This window comes from Zootoca vivipara, chromosome 10, assembly GCF_963506605.1.
Source record: "Zootoca vivipara chromosome 10, rZooViv1.1, whole genome shotgun sequence".
NCBI lineage: Eukaryota > Metazoa > Chordata > Lepidosauria > Squamata > Lacertidae > Zootoca > Zootoca vivipara.
In genome coordinates this window covers 54,672,846-54,690,791 of record NC_083285.1, presented here as the reverse complement: position 1 = coordinate 54,690,791, position 17,946 = coordinate 54,672,846, and the positions used below count along the sequence as shown (strand labels likewise).

General features: G+C 42.2%; 1 protein-coding gene and 2 long non-coding RNA genes across 3 annotated transcripts in view; 1 reads left to right on the top strand and 2 right to left on the bottom strand.

The window, feature by feature from the left end:
- B4GALNT3 (beta-1,4-N-acetyl-galactosaminyltransferase 3) overlaps positions 1-17,946 on the bottom strand; it is an 80,810-nt gene that overhangs the window by 12,079 nt on the left and 50,785 nt on the right. The window contains exons 5-14 of the mRNA XM_035127004.2: positions 17,261-17,351; positions 16,009-16,109; positions 15,406-15,473; positions 13,692-13,770; positions 12,179-12,245; positions 11,545-11,688; positions 11,235-11,344; positions 3,032-3,132; positions 1,987-2,066; positions 112-1,129 (exon numbers count right to left, since the gene is read on the bottom strand). Coding sequence (XP_034982895.2) covers positions 112-1,129; positions 1,987-2,066; positions 3,032-3,132; positions 11,235-11,344; positions 11,545-11,688; positions 12,179-12,245; positions 13,692-13,770; positions 15,406-15,473; positions 16,009-16,109; positions 17,261-17,351 — 1,859 coding nt within the window. The remainder of the gene's footprint in view (positions 1-111; positions 1,130-1,986; positions 2,067-3,031; positions 3,133-11,234; positions 11,345-11,544; positions 11,689-12,178; positions 12,246-13,691; positions 13,771-15,405; positions 15,474-16,008; positions 16,110-17,260; positions 17,352-17,946) is intronic.
- LOC132592773 (uncharacterized) lies at positions 4,513-5,703 on the bottom strand. The gene is made up of 2 exons (XR_009558296.1): positions 4,893-5,703; positions 4,513-4,805 (listed from the first exon to the last, which is right to left on the bottom strand). It is a non-coding gene; the product is annotated as an uncharacterized LOC132592773 (long non-coding RNA).
- Positions 9,953-11,143, top strand: LOC132592772 (uncharacterized). The gene is made up of 2 exons (XR_009558295.1): positions 9,953-10,763; positions 10,851-11,143. It is a non-coding gene; the product is annotated as an uncharacterized LOC132592772 (long non-coding RNA).

The window sequence follows — 17,946 nt, the reverse complement described above, 5'->3', positions numbered from 1 at the left end:
GATCTGACAGCATTTCTAGCTACATATCCAGACCCAAAGAGTCTGTTCCATGCTGCAGTTGCCAGCCTTAATAAGGACCAGAGAGAGTCTGCAAGGGGACTTTTGGCTTACCCTTTGTTCTTCTGGTTGAGCTTCTTTAGGAATGCATGAATGACCTCAAGGGCTTCCTTCTCTTTTAACAGCAGGTTCCCTGAAGTGTTGCACTTCAGGTCAATCCAGTCTGTCCGCAGCACCTGGAAGTCCAAGTTACTCGCCCTGAAAGTCTGCTGCCAGTTCACTAGTTGGTCAAATACAGGCATGTAACGAAACTCCTCTTCTTCATTTACCTCCCCTTCCTCCTCCTTCTCCTCCTCTTCTTCCTCCTGTTCCTCAACCACCACCACCTTTTCTTCATCCTCCGCCTTGTGCATTGTTGGCTGGGCAGAATCAGTCCTGACAGGTGGCTGGGGATTCAGGTCCATTCTTCCAAATATGACATTCGCAGCATCTGCTGCCTTGTGCTGGGCTATATACGAATCTACTTGGTTAAGCCATTGGTCCTCATGAGCAGGCTGATCCCGGAAGGCTGCCTTCCCTGCTCCTTTGTCAAGCACCTGGGATTGCCTCCTTGTTTTTGTGGTTTCTAATGATGACAGGTCCATATTTCCGTTTGCATTAAAACCCAAGGTCTCTCTTGGGATCCTTCCAGCTGAATCCCTGTGACTGATGGGGTTTTGTTCCCCAATCCCTTTGGTCCTTTTGTTAGTCTGCATGCCCTCATCTCCTCCTTTCCTCTTGGTAGCTGGCAACTCATGGACACTTCTGTCACGGTGAGGAGAACTTTTGGAGTTCTCTTGGTTTCTGCTGTTCAGATACAGGCTTCCTACTGGTGGATATATTTCTGGGATGGTTTTATTGTTGGTCTGGTTGACAAATGTCATTGTCCGCTTTTTAGCAGCTTTGCTCTGTGTGCCTTTTCCAGTCACTGACAGGAGAGTCCGAGGCTTTAGTGGGGAATAATCATAAACATTGGCGTACTCCGCTGTCAGGATGGGACCTCTTTCCACTTTGGGTCTGGAGGAGCTTAATGGAGGATGCATGTCGTCTGGGTCTTCATACTGAACATCATCAAAATTTTCTCCTTCATAACCTGAAAAGATCGAACACACCTTGGTTGCTGTTGTTTCTCTCTCTCTCTCTCTCTCTCTCTCTCTCTCTCTCTCTCTCTCTCTCTCTCTCCCCTTAATTTTGGAGTAATTCTTAACTCAACTTACATGGTGACCAGGGATTCATACAGACCATACATTCAAAGCACATGGCTTCTCCCAAAGAATCACGGGAACTGGTGTTTGCCCCTCACAGAGCCATCATTCCCAGCACCTTTAACAAACTACAGTTCCCATGACTATTTGGGGGGATTCGTGTGCTTTGAAGGTACAGTGTTTATGCAGCCTGAATGTACTGCCAAGTGCAATACTGGTGAGCCATCCATCATCTTAATTTCCAGAGGCATCCATATATAAAAATTTGGCATATGCAAATTTGTGTCATGAACCTGTTCCCCAAGTCCTTTAACTACTTAGCAATACCCTGGCCGATAGGTGAAAAAAATACAGGCGTCCCAAGTTTCTCTCTTGATGCATTTAGCCCAGTGGGTAGGGCATGAGACACTTTATCTCAAGGTCGTGGGTTGAGCCCCACATTGGGAAAAGATTCCTGCACTGCAGGGGGTTGGACTAGATGACCACCACGGTCCCTTCCAGCTCTGCAATTCTCTGATTCTATAAGTGTTGCATTTTGAACAGGGGGGTGGACATGCTTCCATATGAACTAAGCATCTTAGTCAGCCATGTTTCCCATTCTGGTTGTTCCTCGTTTGATGTAGATAATGAAACTACTTCCTCCGATTCTGCCCATTGCAGTCTCTCTCTCTTCTTTATCTCTCATTAGTCAACCATAAAACAAGAGAGGAGGCAGATGAAACAGCTTTTCCAGGTTTTTCCATACCTGGCAACTTAGTTGTTTCCTCAGAATCTGAATTCCTCCCCTCTGGCTTGTCCATTTTCACATACCTGAAGAATCCAAATCTGCAGGAGTTAAAAAGGAAACCCAGGCATTACAATTGCCACACTCTTTAAGCTTAGCCAGTATGCAACATTTTTGCTCTGCTAAACATCTCTTCAGCTTAAGGGGAGTCATTTTATGCAACCAGTAGAATCAAGTGGTTAAGGTCTGCTTGGACTGTACTACTTACAGGCTGCAGGTAGCAGGTTGCATGTTTATGCTATTCCCTTGATAAAACTCTCTGCCCATAGAAAACGTAACACGACAGAGAAGTCTGGGCTGTTCCCTTCATCCCCACAACCTAGTTTGTGTTTTCATGTGCTGATCATATAAACTGGCCCTTAATCCTGCTACAGCCCCATTCCTTGCACTTGTAATCCACCTTGTGGCAACACAACATACTTATTTTTCAGTTCCAAAAGTATCTTGCAGCTTATTTAAAAATATATCTTGCAATACTGGTACTGCAAACCCTCTTTGGCGCAAATATTCTGGGTAGGGAGTATCTAATGCATTTGGATAGCCAGATATTTAGATAAAGAGAAGGGGGATTTATATAGTTACATGGACTGGGTGACAGAAACAAAAAATATACTGTAAGCTGACATGGACTCCATGCTAGATACAGAAACAAATAATAAATGCTAACTGAATAAGTGAGGGTCAGTGAACAGGACCTTGGTTGTAACAAACTACAATAGCAGCTTTAGATTCTGCTTGCATAAGGCAATACAGATCTCTCTTCCATGTAGAAAAACACGTAGGAAATAATCCGGTGCGAAGCAGTCTTTAATCCTTTTGACTTTCTGAAGGCACCCAGCACCCTCAAATCCCCATCATGTCTAGCAGGAACCAAGTTACTGAAAAGACTTTCTACAGCAAAAAAAAGTTTACATCTTTTATTTAGCAATACCTTTCTCCTAAAATTCAGCCCCTGCTTTCCAGTGACAAAACAGCAGAGTTCAGTTACCTAGAAGGAAGGCTTTACCTGTCGAGGAAAGATTCATTTTCCTGGTAAAAGCACTTGTTATGTGTCTCCATGTGCGTCAAACGAGTGTGGTCATTGGGGTATACAAATGACAAATGGACCTAGAAAAGGGGGGGGGGGAATCCACAAAAAAATCAGTACTAAAACTAAACTTCAGGGTTATTTTGTGTGATCAGGGACAGCCAAACTTTCCAGAGCACAGCTCAGGTCTATTAGCAAAAAATCAATAAACTTGCCTCAGATTTATTTATACTGACTGTTGTGTACGTGTGTAGAATTTTGAGAGAGATGCTTAGTTTTCCATACAAAGGACAACGGTCATGCTATTGATTTTGTAGTCACTTATTCCAAAACGAAAGAGGAGAGACAACCACCTGTAATGCTTTGATGGTGTTTCCTGCTTGGCAGGGGGTTGGACTGGATGGCCCTTGTGGTCTCTTCCAACTCTATGATTCTATTCCATTCTGTTCTATTCTATTCTAAACATAGAAGCTCTTTTCCTTATTTTTGAGCTTGATAAAGGTAGCTGATATATGCTAACAAGAACAACATTTAAAGCCCTAGGTTTAACGCTTCTGTAACAGAAACAAACAGTGAAGCACGTGAGCGCAGCTGCAATTTCAGGGTAACTGAGCATCTATACTACTTAAATGATCATCAGGAGCTGCTCAAAATAATCAATTGCATTTCCCATAAGGTATTTAAGGTCTGAAATGTTGTCTGACCCACTACAGCAGAGCTTTCCAAACTATGTGTCATGACACGTTTGTGTGTCGGCTGCAGTGTGTAGGTGTGTCACGTGAAGACGCCCCACACTCTGCCGGGGGCAGGGGGGCTGGAAAGTGGTTAGTTTAACTTCCGGTTTGCTAGTAAAACTGAATTACTGTGTGGCAAAATGATGCATGTCTAAAACGTGTGTCACCAACATGAAAAGTTTGGAAAGCTCTGCACTACAGAGATTCATTATTTCATGTTACAGGAATGTTCTCGTCTGGATGAACTGGTTAAAAGAAAGTGTAAACTCAATGTGGCAAGTTATCCCAGTTAGCGCCTAAACTGGAGAAAAGAATGAATGCCATTGGTGTTCGGCCAATCAAATGTGTGGCAACCAAAACTGAGCTGTTCCCTACTAAGACCCCAAGATAAATGGAGAAGATATGTTTAAACTTAGAGGAGCAGAGCAAGCGAAACAGAGACAATCTTAGCTACTGAGCTTTGGGCATCACCACGTGAGCTCACATCCAGCTACCACTTTGAAAGAAAGTTTGTGCAAGCACACACAAAAACGGCAGTGGAGCAACTGCAGCAATAGGTCACGATTTGACGATCCACTAACATCACATGCCACTGTGGACAACTACACACACCTTCCTAAAAGGAAAGCCAACCTTTAACCTAAGCTTCACTGTTAGCAGCGATGATGGGCTAATGCTGCCAATTTCTTCAAAAGTCCAAAATAAAACAAGCAGCACGCAAAGGCACCAAATTCAATCAAGTTTCAATCAAGTATTATTAATCCAAAGAGAAAACAATAAGAGAACCATATACAAGTGCTGACACAAGAGCCAAAATCAAACGTTAAACAGATAGCATGTACAAATTAAAGGCAAACCAGTCTTTATAGTCTTTGAGGCTATCTAGCGGTCAGCAAGTGGCAGCAGGTCGAACGAGGTGTCAATGGTAGTAGACAGGCTGCCGGCGTTTTTTGCCTGTTTCGCCCATATGACGGGCTTCTTCAGTAGTTCTCCTTGTACTTTTATGTTTAGTGCATTCACTGGTGGTATAAACCAGGTCTTATTAGTATTCGAATTAAGACACTAATATACATATAAACAGAACAAATATCAAAAACAGTACTTACAATTTGTATGAAACCACTTATCTTGGCTTAGGCCACAATGCTCAGGTGTTTTTTCAAAAGGTTCTCTCATTTACATATCCACTGGTAATACAAATCAAATTCTAATTATTGTTTGAAATAATACAGTAATACAATTTCTAAAATACATGTACACATAAAGAGATACTTACATTTCTTGTATTCAGAGTATTTTTGGTTTGAGCATGTATTGACTAAGCAAATATCCTGTGTTTGGAGCACACTTATATACAAAAAGTTGGTTCACAGGTGATAATAATTAAAGATGACAATTAGGAGGGGGCAGAAGAATGTGAGTACTGATAACACTTACAGTATCTCTATGATTACTGTATGTTATACTGCTGGTGTGTTCGTTTAAATGAATACAGAAAGGTCAAGATCTGAGTTTAAACCGTCCGGTTGTAATGTCTTAAACATAAAAATCAATTTAGTTTCTTGTTGTCTCAATATTTTTAGGATATCCTGCTTGTGGTATTTCTTGGGTGTGTACTGCCATAAGCCAAAAAACATTAAATCGGAGTCACTGTGTTTCATTTGTAAAAAATGAGGTGTAAGAGGGGCTTCCATCACTTTATTGCGGATGCGTGATCTGTGTTCTCCTATACGTACCTTTAGTGCCCGCGTGGTGCTGCCTACATACAGTTTGTTGCAAGGGCACCGTATGCAATAAACTACGTTCTTGGAGTTGCATGTGGTCATGGAGTTGATTTTAAAAGTGAACTGCATATGTTCACTTTTTATTTCTTTTACTTGTAAACTGTAGGGGCACATATTGCATGAGCCGCATCTATAGTGGCCTTTAATGACAATGGATGGTGATTCCAAACAATCAGCTTTGACCAATTGATTGCGCAAAGTTCCTTTCTTCCTCAACCCTAAAAGGGGGGGATCTTTACAGCCAGGTATGTCTTCCACAATATGCCAATGTTTATATATAATGTTTCTAATGTGGCTGGCCAGGGGTGTGAAATCCATCCCCATGACCAGGCGGCTGGGTTTTCTGTTTTTAATGCTATCAGACCGTGTTTCAAGCAAATTTTTTCGATTGCGACCGTCTACACGTCTGTATGCGTCCTGTATGATACAATTAGGGTAGCCCCGGTTAACGAGAGCTTTTTCTAGCTGATGAGCCGCATTTCTATAGTCTCTCTTGTCCGTAGCATTCCTTTTCAGTCTGATTAACTGTCCGTATGGTAAATTTCTTTTTAAATGAGAAGGGTGACTTGAAGAGTAATGGAGTAGGGAGTAACAATCCGTTAATTTCTTATACGGTTTGAATGCCAAGGTGTTTCTATTTGAAATGTAGACCACTACATCCAAAAATGGAATTTCTTTTTTGTGATACTGACAAGTAAATTTTAGATGGGAATCCAATGTGTTCACCCATTCTTGGAATGCAATACATGTTGCTTCAGATTTAAAAATTATGAGCAAATCATCAATGTATCTTTTAATCAGAATGATGTCATTTGTAAAGGGGTTAGATTCAGAAAAAAATGTTTGTTTTCAAAGTCAATCATGTGAATGTTTGCTACCGATGGGGCCAATGCCGCGCCCATGGCAACCCCCTTGGTTTGGATGTAGAAGTCATTTTTATACCTGAAGAAATTATTTTCAAAAACAATATCCAGTAATTGGATTAAAAAATAATAAGGAGGGGTTTGTTCTTGTCTGGAACGTAGTAAATTTTCAATGGTCCCTCTTATGGTCTCTAGTGGGATATTAGTGTAGAGAGAACCTACATCGAGTGTTGCCAGGATCGCTCCTCTAGGCACGGGAAGGTCTTCCAGTTTAGCAATAAGATCTTTAGTGTCTCGGATATATGTGGTGGTGGCAGTGGAGTATTCAAATATAAATGAGTCTAGGTACTTGGATAAGGGTTCAGTGAGTGAACCAACAGCTGAGACAATAGGACGGCCCGGGGGTGGTGTGATATTTTTATGGATCTTGGCGAGAGTGTAAAAGATAGGGACCCGTGGATTTTTACAAAGTAGGAACTCGGCGGTTTGTATAGAAATATAATCTAGCGCTAGAGCCTCATTGACCGTGATACGAATAAGGTTAGAAACTTTCTGAGTGGGATCATAACTAAGAGGTAAATAATATCTTCTGTCGGTCTTAATTCGAATACTAATAAGACCTGGTTTATACCACCAGTGAATGCACTAAACATAAAAGTACAAGGAGAACTACTGAAGAAGCCCGTCATATGGGCGAAACAGGCAAAAAACGCCGGCAGCCTGTCTACTACCATTGACACCTCGTTCGACCTGCTGCCACTTGCTGACCGCTAGATAGCCTCAAAGACTATAAAGACTGGTTTGCCTTTAATTTGTACATGCTATCTGTTTAACGTTTGATTTTGGCTCTTGTGTCAGCACTTGTATATGGTTCTCTTATTGTTTTCTCTTTGGATTAATAATACTTGATTGAAACTTGATTGAATTTGGTGCCTTTGCGTGCTGCTTGTTTTATTTTGGACTTTTGAAGAAATTGGCAGCATTAGCCCATCATCTCTGTTTTTGTTGTACCTATGGCTTCTGGCACTCATGTGTTTGGTTACACTGAAGAAGAACAATCCCGCATTGTAGGGGATTTTCCCTTAGATGAGGAAGAAGGGAGGGACATGGTGAATGTTTTAGAGGATTTAATGGACTTGGGGAGGAAAAGAACTAGAGCATATTCACATGCATCTACGCTCTCGGAATATGTTAGATCCAATATGATTCCAAGGGGATTAAGGGTTCTTAAACAACCCAGTCTTTACAAAGGAGATGAAGAATTTGTCATGAAATGGACTGGTATACTCAATAGATGCGCCATTGATTTAATGTTACTAATCATCGAAAAATCTAAGTCCGAAATGAACAAATTTGACCATGAAATAGAGAGGATTAAAAAAGATTTCAAGAAGGAAAGTGACAAAACCACATTTGATAGAGAAATAAATTTTTTTGAAGATTCTATTAATGAATTTAGTAAAGAGTTAAAATTATACAAAAGGAAAAAATTCAATAGAGATAAAGATGATTATGCAAACAATAGAGTGTACAATTGGTCTAAATATGAAAATAGAAACAATAGGTTTTTTGACAGAAAAACCAAACATCCACAAACAAAAAACGGCACTACTATTCCAGATGAGAACAGTAGCATTTCCAGCAGAGGATCATCAGAATCAACATCTGAGTTTAGACAATTAAGACCCAGACAACATACACAGTATGACCCTCACAGGCGCAGGGGCAGAGGGAAGAACAGATAACTGTCGTTAATCTGTCAAGCCGGATACTCTCCTCGGATGAGTTGAGAGTACTCAGTTTAGGCTTAAATTTTGCTCCCACCCAAAAATATTCGGCCCTAAGCACTCGCATTGATGTGTATAAAATGATCCGTCAACTGAAACTAAAATTATTATTTCAGTCCAACACTGATACCTTGGACACTAGTACTCCTTTTAAAACCAAATCAACCTTCATTCCCCCATAACCAGGATTTTAGGATAGAAGCTCTTCATCATGAAATTATAAAAGACTTAGACAGATTGGAAAAACGTCATATCCCTACTAGACATAATATAACTAGAGAACAACAAGAGCTAATTCATAACTTGGCGAATGACCGCTCCATCACAATTAAACCTGCGGACAAAGGAGGGGCTATTGTCTTAATGGACACAGTCACTTATGAACGGGAAATAAACAGGCAATTGGCCGACAGAAGATATTATTTACCTCTTAGTTATGATCCCACTCAGAAAGTTTCTAACCTTATTCGTATCACGGTCAATGAGGCTCTAGCGCTAGATTATATTTCTATACAAACCGCCGAGTTCCTACTTTGTAAAAATCCACGGGTCCCTATCTTTTACACTCTCGCCAAGATCCATAAAAATATCACACCACCCCCGGGCCGTCCTATTGTCTCAGCTGTTGGTTCACTCACTGAACCCTTATCCAAGTACCTAGACTCATTTATATTTGAATACTCCACTGCCACCACCACATATATCCGAGACACTAAAGATCTTATTGCTAAACTGGAAGACCTTCCCGTGCCTAGAGGAGCGATCCTGGCAACACTCGATGTAGGTTCTCTCTACACTAATATCCCACTAGAGACCATAAGAGGGACCATTGAAAATTTACTACGTTCCAGACAAGAACAAACCCCTCCTTATTATTTTTTAATCCAATTACTGGATATTGTTTTTGAAAATAATTTCTTCAGGTATAAAAATGACTTCTACATCCAAACCAAGGGGGTTGCCATGGGCGCGGCATTGGCCCCATCGGTAGCAAACATTCACATGATTGACTTTGAAAACAAACATTTTTTTCTGAATCTAACCCCTTTACAAATGACATCATTCTGATTAAAAGATACATTGATGATTTGCTCATAATTTTTAAATCTGAAGCAACATGTATTGCATTCCAAGAATGGGTGAACACATTGGATTCCCATCTAAAATTTACTTGTCAGTATCACAAAAAAGAAATTCCATTTTTGGATGTAGTGGTCTACATTTCAAATAGAAACACCTTGGCATTCAAACCGTATAAGAAATTAACGGATTGTTACTCCCTACTCCATTACTCTTCAAGTCACCCTTCTCATTTAAAAAGAAATTTACCATACGGACAGTTAATCAGACTGAAAAGGAATGCTACGGACAAGAGAGACTATAGAAATGCGGCTCATCAGCTAGAAAAAGCTCTCGTTAACCGGGGCTACCCTAATTGTATCATACAGGACGCATACAGACGTGTAGACGGTCGCAATCGAAAAAATTTGCTTGAAACACGGTCTGATAGCATTAAAAACAGAAAACCCAGCCGCCTGGTCATGGGGATGGATTTCACACCCCTGGCCAGCCACATTAGAAACATTATATATAAACATTGGCATATTGTGGAAGACATACCTGGCTGTAAAGATCCCCCCCTTTTAGGGTTGAGGAAGAAAGGAACTTTGCGCAATCAATTGGTCAAAGCTGATTGTTTGGAATCACCATCCATTGTCATTAAAGGCCACTATAGATGCGGCTCATGCAATATGTGCCCCTACAGTTTACAAGTAAAAGAAATAAAAAGTGAACATATGCAGTTCACTTTTAAAATCAACTCCATGACCACATGCAACTCCAAGAACGTAGTTTATTGCATACGGTGCCCTTGCAACAAACTGTATGTAGGCAGCACCACGCGGGCACTAAAGGTACGTATAGGAGAACACAGATCACGCATCCGCAATAAAGTGATGGAAGCCCCTCTTACACCTCATTTTTTACAAATGAAACACAGTGACTCCGATTTAATGTTTTTTGGCTTATGGCAGTACACACCCAAGAAATACCACAAGCAGGATATCCTAAAAATATTGAGACAACAAGAAACTAAATTGATTTTTATGTTTAAGACATTACAACCGGACGGTTTAAACTCAGATCTTGACCTTTCTGTATTCATTTAAACGAACACACCAGCAGTATAACATACAGTAATCATAGAGATACTGTAAGTGTTATCAGTACTCACATTCTTCTGCCCCCTCCTAATTGTCATCTTTAATTATTATCACCTGTGAACCAACTTTTTGTATATAAGTGTGCTCCAAACACAGGATATTTGCTTAGTCAATACATGCTCAAACCAAAAATACTCTGAATACAAGAAATGTAAGTATCTCTTTATGTGTACATGTATTTTAGAAATTGTATTACTGTATTATTTCAAACAATAATTAGAATTTGATTTGTATTACCAGTGAATATGTAAATGAGAGAACCTTTTGAAAAAACACCTGAGCATTGTGGCCTAAGCCAAGATAAGTGGTTTCATACAAATTGTAAGTACTGTTTTTGATATTTGTTCTGTTTATATGTATATTAGTGTCTTAATTCGAATACTAATAAGACCTGGTTTATACCACCAGTGAATGCACTAAACATAAAAGTACAAGGAGAACTACTGAAGAAGCCCGTCATATGGGCGAAACAGGCAAAAAACGCCGGCAGCCTGTCTACTACCATTGACACCTCGTTCGACCTGCTGCCACTTGCTGACCGCTAGATAGCCTCAAAGACTATAAAGACTGGTTTGCCTTTAATTTGTACATGCTATCTGTTTAACGTTTGATTTTGGCTCTTGTGTCAGCACTTGTATATGGTTCTCTTATTGTTTTCTCTTTGGATTAATAATACTTGATTGAAACTTGATTGAATTTGGTGCCTTTGCGTGCTGCTTGTTTTATTTTGGACTTCACTGTTAGCAGCAGCTGCAAGCTGGGCAAAAACTTGAGTTGAGAATTAAGACTTACAAAGTGAAGCCCTTGATAGCGCTCCAGAGGCAATCCATTGACCAGGTAGCTTGGTTTGTAAGGGCAGTCTGGAAGGATCTTGCGCAACTGCGACTTCCTTATGAGAGGCACTGAGAAACAGAAAATAAATGAGAGGCTATGACAGAAGCAGATCGGCATAAGGCAGTCGGGAGAGAGTTCCTACGGTACTAACCATTAAATACATAGGAGCTTGTTCTCTTTTGTATCTACGGTAGCTGCTCTAGATCAGCCCCAAACAAAGCCATCTAAGGCTGCACTCCTATGCTCTGGCAGCAAGCTAGATACTTACGTTTATGAATGGTGTCCCGGGGGTCAGGCTTGAGCATGTCAGCTGAGTGCTCCATTGCACCCTGATTGTACATAATCTGTTTTGGATTCGTAGCCAGTGTCTGCGGGATGTGACCAACTTCGTCCATTTTCAAAAGCGTTTCATCTAAAGCACATTGGGGTGGGTGGGGAGAGAAATAGTGTGAAAGGGTAGGAAGGAAGGAAGAAGGAATAATTCACCTTCTTAGGACAGCTGGATATATTTTTCTTCTTGCAACTCTAACTCTTGTCAATTCTGTCACATACTGCTAACAAGCTTCAAGGGATTTCACAGCTCAAAGTGCTCCTTATTTTTTAATGCTAATCTGGCAACCCAACCTGAATTCCAAATTTCAGTAAATTACATGCAAGTCCCATTTCACAAGCCTCCCAGGATATTTTCTGCCCTCTCTCAAAGCTCAGTGCCTCTCGAAAGCCTATGAAATGAACCTGATACGAAGTGAAGAAGGGTATAGTGCAATATTTCTGCATCTGCCTAGGATGTGCTGCGGTTAGAGGCAAAGATTTTCTGGTGATGGGAAGGAAGGAAGACTGACAGCAACAAAAAGCCCATTTGGCCTTATTAGTCCTGTGGGGCAGGAGGGGAAGATACTTACTAGCATAAAGGGAGAGGGATTCAGAGTCAATAACAGCAAACTTGGTTTCCGGGTCATTCAGCTTCCACTGAAAGAGAAAGGCGGATGCATTCAAAGATAATAATAATAATAATAATAATAATATTTTTATTTATACCCCACCCTCCCCAGTCAAAAACCGGGCTCAGGGCGGCTGACACCAACAGAATTACAATAAAACATAAAAACAATTAATTAAAATACAGATTAAAATACAGTATTAAAATTTAAAGTGCAGCCTCATTTCAAGTAGTCCATAAATCCAAGCCATGGGGGAGGAAAACACAGGGGTCAAGCTGAGTCTAACCCAAAGGCCAGGCGGAACAGCTCTGTCTTGCAGGCCCTGCGGAAAGATGACAAATCCCGCAGGGCCCTGGTCTCCTGGGAAAGAGCGTTCCACCAAGTTGGGGCCAGTACTGAAAAGGCCCTGGGTCTAGTAGAGGCCAATCTAGCCATCTTATGGCTCGGGATCTCCAGAATATTGTTGTTTGTGGACCTTAAGGTCCTCCGCGGGGCATACCAGAAGAGGCGGTCCCGTAGGTACGAGGGTCCCAAGCCGCATAGGGCTTTAAAGGTCAAAACCAGCACCTTAAACCTGATCCTGTACTCCACCGGGAGCCAGTGCAGCTGGTAAAGCACTGGATGAATGTGATCCCGCGGCCGGCACCCTGTAAATTTGCCAATTAGGAAAGGAAAGAGAGATCTGTCTACAACAGACCCACATGACTAGTAGTTTGCCAAGCTATAGTTTGCCAAGTCCACTGTTTACATATTGTGGTTTAACAGATCTCTAGCAAGCAGAAAAGCCAGGAGATTTATTGTCCTGGTGGACTGCTATACAGGTCTGGTGGCCGAAAAGAGACAGCGTGGGGCTCCTGTACCTTTAATTGTTGTGTAGAAGAGGCTGCCCTTGCAAAATTTCCTCTTCAGCACAACTATTAAGGGCCCCAACCTCTTCTGTACTTATACATGACTGATGCAAAGTAATTGGGTACACAGTATACAATTGTGATCTACAAAGTCAAGGAATCCTTTCCCAATTTCAGATCCTGTTAATATATTACACTGTGCATGAAGATAGTGAGGCTTTTCACAAAGCAGGAATATCCATGGAAAAGCGGATGAGCAAAACTATCAAATGTTCTCTCATTGCTCATTGTTTAATTTAATCCTCGCTTCTGAGATAGCTTAGTGTGTGTCTTTGGCATTATTAGATATATTGGAAGAATACATTGCAGTTACTGTTTTGGTTGCTCAATCGAATTTAGTATTTGTCATCTGCCTCGTGTACATGATTTTCTAGTCTTCTTAAATTAAAAACAGCAACAACAATGCAACACTCAGGAGTACGTCAGACATTTCAAGTGATCAATTATTTGGTCTTCTTTGAGTATGTGAGAAAGATCACATAAAAATGCAAAAATGAGCTGGTAAGGAAATGTCGGGATGATGAAATAAAGTGCCATCTGAATGCAGCCCTAGGCTGAGTACTCACTGCCACTACCACGTGGTCTGTGCCTTTGTCATCTTGCTTGTGTAGCACCTCAAAGTAGTACTTGCTCGTGGAAGACAACCTGCGAGAGGGAAGTGGACAAAGAAACACTATTGATGCAGAGCATCTTTCCCCACTTTCCCCACGGAAACTGAAGTAGCCACATCACTTTGGACTATAAGATTGTATCTACTCTTTGGTCAAAAGGGGGTGGATTCCATTGGTTCTGTACAGTGATGTCTTCCAAGAACTCAAACTGGGTTGGAATTCTATTTAAGCCTTTGATGAATTATTCCTTCCAGCTAAGGGATATAGCCACTGAATTCTATGTTCCTCTTCATCTCTGCTCAAATTAGACAATGTAACAAGTCAACTCATCTAATGGCAAGGTCACTTCTGCCATTGCTGACAGTGTCAACCTGCACAATTTGAAAGACTGACAGAGTGTCAGAGTTCAGTCCTGCCCATACCCAGAACCTGAAGTGTCCTTGGAGGAGGAGCAGGATTAGAAACTATGGATTCACTGGAAGAAGAAGAGTTTGGATTTGATATCCCGCTTTATCACTACCTGAAGGAGTCTCAAAGCGGCTAACAATCTCCTTTTCCCTTCCTCCCCCACAACAAACACTCTGTGAGGTGAGTGGGGCTGAGAGACTTCAGAGAAGTGTGACTAGCCCAAGGTCACCCAGCAGCTGCATGTGGAGGAGCGGAGACGCGAACCCGGTTCCCCAGATTACGAGTCTACCACTCTTAACCACTACACCACACTGGATCCAACAATCCTTGCCTCAGGAGTTGAGACTGCCACACCAGCTGCCTGGGTTGGGTTCCTGGGCAGTTCTATACCCTCCTCTCTCTCTCAGGAAATGGTGATCCAGGCAGGAACTTCAAAACCACAGCTGAAGTCCCTGGCTAGCAGTATACAAGAGCACCTGCCTGGATAAGAGTCACAGTGGAGCCTCAGCTCCTTGCACTGTGTACACACCATGCATTTAAAGCACATGACTCCACCCAAAGAATCGTGGGAACTGTAGTTTGTTAAGGGTATTGGAAATTGCAGTTCCCAATATTTTCGTGGGGAAAACCATGTATGGTGTGGATGTGATTATCTAGAAGCAGAACAAATATCCGGAACACAGGAAAAGAGACTACGCTTCAAACATGTCCTGTGCATGCAGCTCAAGAGTTACAGAAGCCACAACTTCCAGTTCCTCAAAGCAGGGAAATGGAACAACACAAGACAGGGTGAATGGCTAATTTTCAGATGGAACGGTTGTGAAATGATTATTGCAGCCTAGACATGGACAGCTTTGGCTAACTGAATCCATAGTTGCCATTTGATTATTGAGAATCTTAGGGGGAATTTATCTCATCAGAGAAAAGTAAGAGAGGAGGAGAAATTAGTTTGTCTCTAGGAAATACAGACAATAGCCACCAGGAGGCACTCTCAAGTTATTTTAAGGCTTAAGCAGCACAGAGCATACTACTGATAAGGAGAAAGCTTAATTTATTTACACACACACACACATGACACACATGGAGTTGCAATGTTCTAAAACAGTATTTTTAAAAACTTGGAGATCAGTATGGGAGAATGCATGCCAATTGTGTTTAATGCAGGGCAAGAGGCTGCGTTGTTCCTTGGTGGTCCACGACAAGCGAGTAAACTTGCAGTCTGTTGAGCAAAACAGAAGCAGCAGCTAAGAAGTTCACTCACTTCACTGGCCTCGACTTCTGGCTCTTGAATTTCCCGAACTCCCCAGGTGCCGTCCACTCCTTCCCAGTCTGCACAAAGACGGAAAAAGTCCCCTTTACATTATTCCTCAAGCAGATGGAACTGCAACACACTCCTTGTTTGCTTACTGAGCAGCTGTGAGCCCTTCCCCAACTTAAATAATGCAAGTGTTCAATTATTTACTAAAGGATATGTTGGCTATGTTCTACCTCCATTGTCAAAAGGCATTATATGCCTCTGAATGCCAGTTGCTGGGAATCACAAGTGGGCAGAGTGCTCATGCCTAGTTTGCAGGCTTCGCATAAGCATTTGGCCGGCCCCCGTGAGAACAGGATGCTGGAATAGATGGGCCATTAGCCTTATGGGCCAGCAGGCTCACCTTATGTTCCTATGGATCCAGTGCTGTTGACTGGTATTTTTAGTCATTCTTGAACCTTGAGGCAGAGCAGCATCCAGCTCTTACAAAGCAAAGCCGAAAGAACAGTAGATTTCCAATATCCTGCAAGGGAGTTCACTGCCAATTGCAACCCCATTGATTGCTAGGCTTGCACATTCGCTGTTCCCACCAGGCCCCATGTACTGTACCTTGCCAACACTTGCCAGCAGCTGGAGGTCCAAGATGCTCTCGCCTGGACTCAGCCAGAACTCTGCATTGTTGTCGGCAGAAATGGCAAACTGAAACTCACCTAGAGAGAGATTCCTGGGATTAACTGGTACATTAGGAAATTCTGTTTGGGAGACAAAGAGAGGATGGCTTTCTTCTCCTATGGAAGGTAAGCCTTAATTCCTCCTTCGAAGGTGGAAGCGGGGAGAACCAGAATGTTGACACCTAAACCTCTAGTTTTGTGCTATGAGAGCAGAAAGGAATGTTCCAAGTGCTCTCCTTTGCCTGACCTACTCTTTTCTCGTTGCACTCTCCTCTCCTGTCATGGGCACTGCAACAAACTGGAATGTACACTGCTGATGAAATAATTGGGGCTTATCTGGCTATATATACATATTTATCCAACAGGATTTATATGCGGTGCCCGCTACAGGTTGTTGGAGCACAACCCCCATCAGCCCTAGCCAGCAGCAAGCTCTGGTCCAACATCTGGAATGCACTTGGTTGGCAAAGGCTGCTCCCCAAGCATGGGAGTTTTACAAAGTTGCCGAGAAGTCTGCTAAATACCTCTATATCCGGAGTGACAAAGCTCTTCTAGTCTGCAGGCCAGATCATTATCTCCCCACCCCTGGGAGGCCACTTGGAATGCCAACCTGTCAATCACCAGACATCATAATGACTTTGAAGCCTTTATTGTTGAGACTTCCAAGTACAGCATGGGGCTCCCCGAAAGCAAACTGCAAGCAGTCCCCCTTGTTCTCATCAAATGGGTTATTATAAAGGGTCAAGCTATCACTAATAATTCTGGAAAACTTGTTGAGATGCTATACACGTTTTAAAACAGCAGTATGGGAAAATATTTTGTAAAGGAGTGACACACATATTTTCTCTGCTACAGGGGTGGAGGCAGCTATGGTCCGCCAGATGTTGTTGGACTACAACTCCCATCATCCTGGACCATTGGCTCTATGCTGACTTCAGCTTATGAGAGTTTGGAGTCTAGCAACATCTGGAGGATCTCAGGCTCCCTACTGCTCAGCTATGAGAAACCTCAATAGGTTCCTTTTCAAGTGAGCTTCGAATAAGAATGAACCTCCTTCTAAAATCTGGAAACGGTACATAAATACCTGAAATAAATAAATAAACATAAAATGTTGTTTTGTGTGGGATTAAAGCCTTTTGTTTTCATCATCGATTCCCTCCAACCTGGGCCCATATCAGTCTCTCCCTCACCATCACTGAAGGGATGCAGATAGCCAAAGATGCGCAGCCCGTAGTTTGTCCATCTTGGAGATGCCGCCAGTTTCTTCAGAGTAGTCCGTGTCTGAAAGTGTAATGGGAAAAAAGCAAGTATGCAATTATGACATTGGGCTGGAGGCAGGGGAGGCAGAAGCATCTATGGGGAGAAGGGATAGAAGGGAGCACAGAAGCAGAAAATGAAGAGCAAAGGCTGAGTAACCTGAAATAAGGAATGGCCCTGGGTTGGTCCTTGCTCTCCATTTTCTGGAGTGTTTTACAGGTTTGGGTTTTCCTTGTCAGTATGAAAAACATGCAGCCCTACCCCTATATCTTGCCCAACCCCTCATGGGCCAAATGTGGCAGGTGAGTAGGACCGCCCACCTGACATCATAATGATGTCAGATGCAAACCTCTTGGAAGGCATGTTCCTAGCACACCTTCAAAGAACCTTGCTCCGGGATCACAAAGGGGGTTGCATTGAAGGCATTGCTAAACTGAAGGTTTTTTGTTCCATGTTACCAGGGGGTTCAGTGAAACCCCATTTGTGACCCTGAAACAAAGTGTGCTCCTACCGCTCCCTTTGCAGTTCGGTGGTAGGAGTTCAGCTTTCTCCAGGATCATGAAGGAGATTGCAGTGAAACCTTTGCTAAAACAGATATCCCCCCACCCCAGTAAAACAA